At 36.8% G+C, this 7,618-nt stretch overlaps 3 protein-coding genes across 6 annotated transcripts in view; all 3 read right to left on the reverse strand.

The window, feature by feature from the left end:
- Positions 1 to 702, reverse strand: part of LOC111470841 — a 1,786-nt gene extending 1,084 nt beyond the window's left edge. The window contains exon 1 of one of the 3 annotated variants that reach the window (XR_002715149.1): positions 34 to 702. Coding sequence is in view for 2 of the 3 variants with exons in the window: in XM_023116524.1 (XP_022972292.1) it covers positions 84 to 587 (504 nt within the window). In the remaining variant the exon portion in view is untranslated. The remainder of the gene's footprint in view (positions 1 to 33) is intronic. The other 2 variants (XM_023116524.1, XM_023116593.1) reach the window with 2 other exon arrangements.
- A 2,369-nt stretch (positions 703 to 3,071) lies between these two features.
- Positions 3,072 to 6,074, reverse strand: LOC111470705 (ADP-ribosylation factor-like). 2 transcript variants are annotated; one of them, XM_023116329.1, is made up of 7 exons: positions 5,966 to 6,074; positions 5,266 to 5,420; positions 4,499 to 4,569; positions 4,220 to 4,339; positions 3,791 to 3,909; positions 3,620 to 3,701; positions 3,072 to 3,378 (listed from the first exon to the last, which is right to left on the reverse strand). In XM_023116329.1, the coding sequence occupies exons 2-7, from the start codon at positions 5,411 to 5,413 to the stop codon at positions 3,373 to 3,375; spliced, it is 546 nt and encodes a 181-aa protein (XP_022972097.1). In that variant the 5' UTR covers positions 5,414 to 5,420; positions 5,966 to 6,074; the 3' UTR covers positions 3,072 to 3,372. The 2 variants fall into 2 exon arrangements, with proteins under 2 accessions (XP_022972097.1, XP_022972176.1); XM_023116408.1 differs by having other exon boundaries at positions 5,266 to 5,414; positions 5,966 to 6,037.
- A 1,052-nt stretch (positions 6,075 to 7,126) lies between these two features.
- The window catches only part of LOC111470469 (1,4-dihydroxy-2-naphthoyl-CoA synthase, peroxisomal), a 2,720-nt gene continuing 2,228 nt past the window's right edge, over positions 7,127 to 7,618 (reverse strand). Inside the window, exons 8-9 of the mRNA XM_023116059.1 lie at positions 7,465 to 7,587; positions 7,127 to 7,374 (exon numbers count right to left, since the gene is read on the reverse strand). Coding sequence (XP_022971827.1) covers positions 7,258 to 7,374; positions 7,465 to 7,587 — 240 coding nt within the window. The 3' untranslated portion in view covers positions 7,127 to 7,257. The remainder of the gene's footprint in view (positions 7,375 to 7,464; positions 7,588 to 7,618) is intronic.

The raw sequence follows: 7,618 nt of genomic DNA on the forward strand, positions 1-7,618 counted from the left end.
AAAAAAAAAAAAAAAAAAAAAAAAAAAAAAAAAAAAAAAAAAAAAAAAAAAAAACCACTCTGCTGTGATTTGACAATTACCCATCAAACGGGATGAGCTGCTGCTTTGAACTTGAAATCTCCTTCATGATGATGATCATCCGCGTGCTTGATTTGGCCTCTCATTTCGCCGCCATTTTCAAAGGGTTTGAACCCATGGCTGTGGCCATTAGGCTCATTAGGCCCATGCCCGTTGCCTTTGGTTCCTCCATTTCCACCAGAGAGGGCTTTGCCTTTCCCATTCGGGTTTCTCAAATCCAATCCAAATTCGATGTCTCCATCTTTGTCAGGATGCAATTTGGGTTCTTTTCCTCTGGGACGAGCGCCGCCGTGGGTTTTCTCCGGCTTCGCCCTCTGGTTTTCAGCTCGCCGGTTGCAGAGTCGGCCAAGGAAGCAAGCAACAGTGGATATGACAAGAATAACGGCAAGAACTATAAAAACTGCCCCGAATGAGCCGTTGGAGTGGTGGGAAGGAGGAGGTTGGCTGCCAACGGCGGCAGTGTTGGGATAAACCAAAGCTGGCTGCTGCTGCTGTTGAAGCTCCGACATGTCGGCGAGGTTTGGGAATTGAGGATGGAGGAGGGGATGGGTATTAATTAGTATACGAAAGGGTGGCGTAGTGGTGCTTTGAGTGGAAGGGAAGGGAGAGATATGAATTTAGTGAAGGAAGGAAGCAATAAGGTTGCATGTGGAAGAGGGTTATGTATCAATGAATGAGAGATTCCAAGGAAGAAAGTAAAAGAAAAGAGGTCAAAAAGGGAGGAACTTTCTTTTACTTAAGACACCCATTCACCTCTCTCTCTCTCTATATATTCTTCTCCACTTCTTTAAATTTTTAGCTAATCAACACAAAAAGTGGCATTCATCATTATAAGGATAGAGTTCAATACAAAATCATTATCTAAACAGCCTGGAACCCCATAACAACTATATAGTAATTTTTATGGAATTTATCGTCTAATTACGAGACAATAATATAGGTCGCTCTTATTCATGAGTTTGTTCGTCGAACGAATTCTCCCATCTCAATTGAAAAAGAAAATAATTGTTTAGAAAGGGTCTGCCATGTTTCTCTTTGACTTTTTTTTCTTTTTACGTTTTTCACATCTGCTTCGTGACATATATAGATATCGCTTGATCATCTTGTTCTTATTTGTTCATTCATTAGCATTTTTTTTATACTTCTTACCATTATACATTTGAGTCTAATAAATTTTAAAAATAATAGAAAAGGAAAAGTTATTGATGATCACAATACTTGAGGTAAGTCATATTCTTCTACCAACAGTTGTATATAACGTATCTCTCAAAATCTATTTTTCAAAAATCTCTCTCTGCCCTTGTTTTCTAAAACCTTTTTCTTAAATCGAGGCTAGATGCTCGAGCATAAGTCGCTTGGCTGTAGGCTACGTAAGAACGAATTGACTTAGCTCACTTGTCGTTAGAAAGTGAGTGCCGCACGATCGCAAGTCCGTTGTCATCAAGAGTGTGATTGTGACATGGAAGTCAATATAAGACATAAGACCATAGAGATAGTATGCATTAAATTTCATTTAATCAAATTCATGTTTTGAATTAAATTTATAAGTCTTAACTTCATTTTAAAGTGTTGAGATTTTGCACGCATACAGTGACGTCAGTAATTTAGGCAAGAAATTCAGGGACGTTACAGCATGAGTATCTCTCGACCTATTGTAAGCTTAATTAACGTTAAAATATTAATTAATATAAAAAAAATGGTGTAAGAGGAGAGTATATACACTAAAGTTGGAGTGGAAATGGTGAGAGGAGAGCAAAAGAGACAATGATTAGAGGGAGAGAAGAGCAAAAGAAAGAGACAACAAATCTGATTTGTTGTGTCGTGTAAAAGAAAGGGAAGGGGGGGATTATGGGTGGGGGATTCAACATCGGGATTCGAGACACAATTCCAGTTTGGTGCCGAGCGGCCAGGACATGAGGCGCTCCTCTGCCCTGTTTTTTTCTTCTCTGCTTTTCAAACCCTTGTTGCCTTTATCTTTCTCCAAGAAGGGTTGCCCTATAAAGGCTGCTCTACTCCCCCTTGATGGGTTATTTTCCATTGTGAAGTGATTGGTTGTGGATTTTAAGCAACTTTTCTAGGACCTACGCCCAACAGGCCTGGTCATGAAACATCTAACAAATCTCCAACGTAAGTTCTGCACAAATTCAACGTATTTGTAGGGAAAGTTGATAGTTATGTGGCATCATTTTCATCATTTTCTACAGCTTCTTTCACTTGATAAATGATGGGTTGGAGAGGAGACAAGAGGGAGTCCATCATGCTTAAAAACAAACACCCTTCAAAAACCCTCAAAATTGAAAATCAATGTATACAAGTATAACTTGTACTTTATTTGTCTTAACCTTCTTTTTCCCCCCAAAGAAGAGAAACCAAAAGGAAGATATAATTTGGTGGATTGTTATAGCTGGCTAACGTAACGTAATACAAGTTGCAAACTTGGCTGGAGAAGGAGATTGTCTAATATGAAAGATGTTAGGAGTTATGGGCGTCCTTGCACACGGGCGCAAAAGAAAAGAGGCTTCCCGATGCTTAAAAGTGAGTGTCTAGGATTGATTTGGCAAGTTGATGTCCACCCGAAACGATGAAAATGCCAGCCAGGAATTGGTTTGAGGAGCTAATGGAAGGAATTGGTTTCCAAGGCCGCCCCGATTAGCTTTTTGGTTTTGGAATCAGAATCAGGAAGGATGTATGAACGGGTCTATAATCTCACTGTGGATATAATAGAACTTGGCTCATCAAAATTACTCCAAACAGGAATAAAGGATCATTAAGCAATACTAATCCCTTGACGAAAGAAAGATTTTACCATCAAGAATAAATTGATCTTTGATATCGGTTTCAGCCTCTAAAGGGAAATATGTGAACAACATCCTATATCGATGCTTAGCCATCGTTATCTGGAAAGAATTCACTGTAACCAAAGCTACAAAGAAAAGCTAATCTTGACACTAAATTACGCGGCATTTTTATTTCTTACTATTCAGGCAATGAAATTGAAACGGAAGCAACAAAAGAATTGGTTATGAGACAAATCCAACATGGAATGATACATCAACTAGTTTCAGCTAGAAATCGAATGAAAATAACAAGCAAGAAGCCCCAAAAAAGAGCCCCAAACACAATAACCAAGGCTAACCATTCTGATATTACAGTATAATGACAAATAGTTTGCTAAAAAAGCTCCCGTAAACAGAAAAACCATAACCTCTTTGTAAGGTGCCCCATGAAAAAAATTAGATAATGTTCACCCTGCATCCAGAACTGTGAGTCTCAGAAGCAACTGTTCGATACTGCTCATGCCTGCATACAATAGGAGCATATGCATAGAGATATAAGTCACTGTTCAACAGGATTTCAGTAAATAGTAATGATAGAGTGAAAGAAAATGCAATGCTTTCCTCATTGTCGCCCCCCGCCCCATATGTAGGGGTATGATAAGGAGGAGGAAGGGTTGGTTAAAAACAAGATGATGCACCGTTGATATAAAGCTTTTCGAGTTTCAAAACCAATTGGTAAATCAGAGAAATATGTTAATATTTACCTTATTTGCAATGTTGTTGGAGAGCCAATCCAACCCCTCATAAAGCCCCTCTCCAGAGGTGGCACAAGTGCTCTGGATGTACCTAAAGATATCCATGAAGAAGTTCACATCTGAGTAAGCCAAGTTAAGAGAAGGAAAATTTTATATTCAGAATAAGATGACAAAGCCTACCAGTGACGCTGACGGAGCGAGTGGAGCCCAAGCTTGTCAGTGATCTCAGCAGCATTCATTGCATTGGGAAGATCTTGTTTGTTAGCAAACACAAGCAAAACTGCATCTCGCAGCTCATCCTAGGATCACATGAGATATCATTAGAATCTGATGGTCCTGTGTCTACATAAACTGAAACACAAGGGGGAAAGGGGTACACTACTAGTACCAGGTCTATTACAAAAAGACAAGCATTTGTGTCTGACTAGATAATAAGAAGAACATCATCAATGCTTAAACTTGGGTAGATAATGAGATGGCGAATAATTTAGAAAAAGAAAAACGGTAAATTGTGAACTATTTGAACAGTACTCCCAAAAGTGATATAGCAGGCTTTACGAGTGACTTCAAACAGAAGCTCAAACTAGATAGTAAGTTGGTATGTAATACCTCATTCAACATCCTATGCAATTCATCCCTGGCCTCAACAACTCGATCTCTGTCATTGCTATCAACAACAAATATGAGACCTTGCGTATTCTGGAAGTAGTGCCTCCACAAGGGACGAATCTGTTGGACAACCATTTAAGAACACAATTTAATGAGACAGTATATAAATGACACATTTAGAAATAAGGAACAAATGACCTGCATTCTAGCAGGGTAAGATTTTAATGAACACAATGTCAACTCAGACTGGAGAGAAATCGAGACAACAGAAGTTCAAACCTTGTCTTGACCCCCAACATCCCAGACAGTGAAGCTGATGTTTTTGTATTCGACAGTCTCAACATTAAACCCTGCAAGTAAAGGACATAGGCTAAATTATGATCTTCGGCAAAACAAGTGCTAAAAAATAGATTATGCCAAGAGAAATTTCAGTCAAGGTGACAATCAGCTAGTTGAATCCTTCAAGCAAACTTTCTTTGTACTGTTTTTCTTTCTGCATATCGATAATCAACTGGATAAGATGTAGGCGGTTAAATATTTCAAATCATAGAGTTAACAAACATCCAAATGTTAAAGCAGAAGGAAATTGTGAAACCAACATGAAAAATGCACAAAAACATGGTATAGTCAAATACCATATGGATACGGACTGCAGTGACGAGAGATCTAAATTTTCCTTCCTCCTTTGACAAAGGTGATAATCTAGTGATTGACACTTCACTTCAGCATTGACTATATATTTGTTTTATGTAAACATATATCCAGATGAAAAAATATTACAAGTTCAATATTTAAAATGGTTGACAAACTGAGTGTAGTATATAAATGAGCAGAAGAAAATTGCGAGCCCAGCATGGAGGAGTATTGCCATGGTGTACTCCTAGTAATAAATCTTATAAAATGCAGAGATGAGAGATGACGTGAGCTTACTTTCTCAAATAACATATTATAAACGAATCAATCTATATATACAGGCACATAGATCGAAGATAAATCATGTAATAACTCTGCTTATATCTAGAAAGGAAATGGAAGAGAAAACTCACCGATGGTAGGGATTGTTGTCACGATCTCGCCAAGCTTGAGCTTGTAGAGGATAGTCGTCTTACCAGCCGCATCAAGACCAACCATCAGAATTCGCATTTCCTTCTTGGCAAAAAGCCGACTGAAAAGCTTTGTGAACGAAAGCCCCATTCTGTCTCTGCCAAAAAATCCCAACGTGATTCCAACGCCATCAGAATATATCAGATGAATCGATAACCATGGCGACAAAGATCGGGAGAAAATAGCGATGCCGGAAATGAAAATCAACAAAATACATATATAGAAATCTAGATAATTCGAAGTACCATACAATAAAATGGAACGTAAAAAAGGAAACAGCTGAGAATCGTCAATTCCATAAAATCACACTCACGCTCACTCGAAGGGATCTGAAGGTATATCACATCGCAACTTCAGATCGGTTTGAGACCAGGAAGGTGACCTCATATGAAACTCATCCAAGAAATTCAAGCATCCAATAAAAAATTAAACCACAAAAAATCGACAAAGAAGCAGATCGGAGCAATAAATGACGGTACTAATCAAAAGAGGCGCCTAATTCGTATTAGAAAACAAAGTATTATGTGTTATAAATTGAAAAGAAACAACGGACATCAGAAAATTAAGAACCACAATATCAGAAAGACTACAAAATCACAGAGGGACAGAAAAGGAGAACGAAATTCGGAAACAAGAAATTACCTTCAACGAGCACCACCGAGAATCTACGACAGACAGAAAAAAGAACGGTGGGAAGATGAAATTCCAACCCGGGCCCTGTATATAAACCGAAAGGCGAGGGCAGGTTGAAGTACGAAACTACCCTTTTGATGTACCGTAGGAGAGTCAATTAAGTTCCAATAAACATCGAACACGTCATTGATCTTTGAATTCACAGATTGGCGTCATTCGACTTTTCACTCACGATAGGAAATTAATATTATTCAGCGCGTTGAATTTTAATCCAATAAAAGGTCGCCACGTGTTTAAGTAAGTTTCGTTGAATTGAATGTTATGGCCCTGCGGTCGTCGGTGATTCAAATTTGAAGTCTGGAAATTGAAAGCAGACGTTCAAACTTAAAAGGAACCTAACCTAACGGGTAATTTTATTTCTATTTCTAAAAAAATATATAATAAAGTCAAATTCCAAAAAATAAAATATAAAAAAAAAATATTCTTAAAAATGATGGAAGAAAATTCATTTGAGTAAGTGCGGTTTAGGATTAATTTGGTTTGAATTAATCCAATGTTTTATCATTATTTTAGATTGTGAAAATTCAAAATTTTAATTAAAAAAAAAGAATAAATATTTAGGTCGTGGATTTTTTACATTATTTTATCAGAAAATTTAAATCGGATTTTATCATGACATTAAAATCTTTCCTTTTAAACATACTTAAAATTAAATTACTCCTTTTAATCCAAAATCTCAAATTAGGCAAAATTAAATCGTAAAAATAGGAATTACCAACTCAGTAATCTTCTTTAAATGGTAAAAGAATCTCGACCCATTCAATCCAATTACCGAGATTAATCACTTAATAAAAAAAATTATCTTAAATAAAATTGTATTAAACGTATACAATGAATTCGAGCTCATTATTTATTAATTTCTTTTTTCAAATTGCATCAAATCTAATTTCTTACAAAAAAATTGATTTATACACAAAAATAAAAATAATAATAATAAATAAACAAATAAAATTAAAAATTACATATTTTTTAAATTTAGAACTGGATGAGCAGATCGAATCACAAGCATTTTAGAGATTCAAATCCATTACACATATTTTTAATTTTTTGTATTATATGTAATTTATTTGCATTATATTAAAAAAAATGTATTTGTATTGACTACTGAATAATCCTCCACTTCCAAAATGGTTGAAATAAAATAATAATAATAATTAAATGTTACAGTACCTTGGTTCATTATTATTTAAATTAAATGTAACATCCGAGCTGCGAAATTCGTTGGCATTTGAATTTTGAGATCAAGGTTTTCTTGGGAATTTAGAGAAATCTGGTGGCCGGCGTTCCATATACGCAGATCTTCCTTCGTTACTCTCTTCTGTACCATAAAAGATGAGCGTGGCGTCACCGGCGAGCGCCTGCACGACGGATCAGAGAACAGTGAGACAGTCATTCAGCCGGCCGGCGGAAAATCATTGAAGAAAATTGGGATTTTCAAAGCACGGTACCTGAAGTCCGGCATGTCCGTCGTCGACGGCGTTGAGAGCCGATTTTAACACTCGGATTGCCGTCGGACTGTTCCTTAGAATCTCTCTGCACCATTTGATTGTTTCTTGCTCGAGCTTATCCACCTGAAGAAGGAAAAAAAAAAAAAAAAAAAAA

The sequence above is a fragment of the Cucurbita maxima genome, unplaced genomic scaffold, assembly GCF_002738345.1.
Source record: "Cucurbita maxima cultivar Rimu unplaced genomic scaffold, Cmax_1.0 Cma_Scf00001, whole genome shotgun sequence".
In the NCBI taxonomy this organism is placed as follows: domain Eukaryota; kingdom Viridiplantae; phylum Streptophyta; class Magnoliopsida; order Cucurbitales; family Cucurbitaceae; genus Cucurbita; species Cucurbita maxima.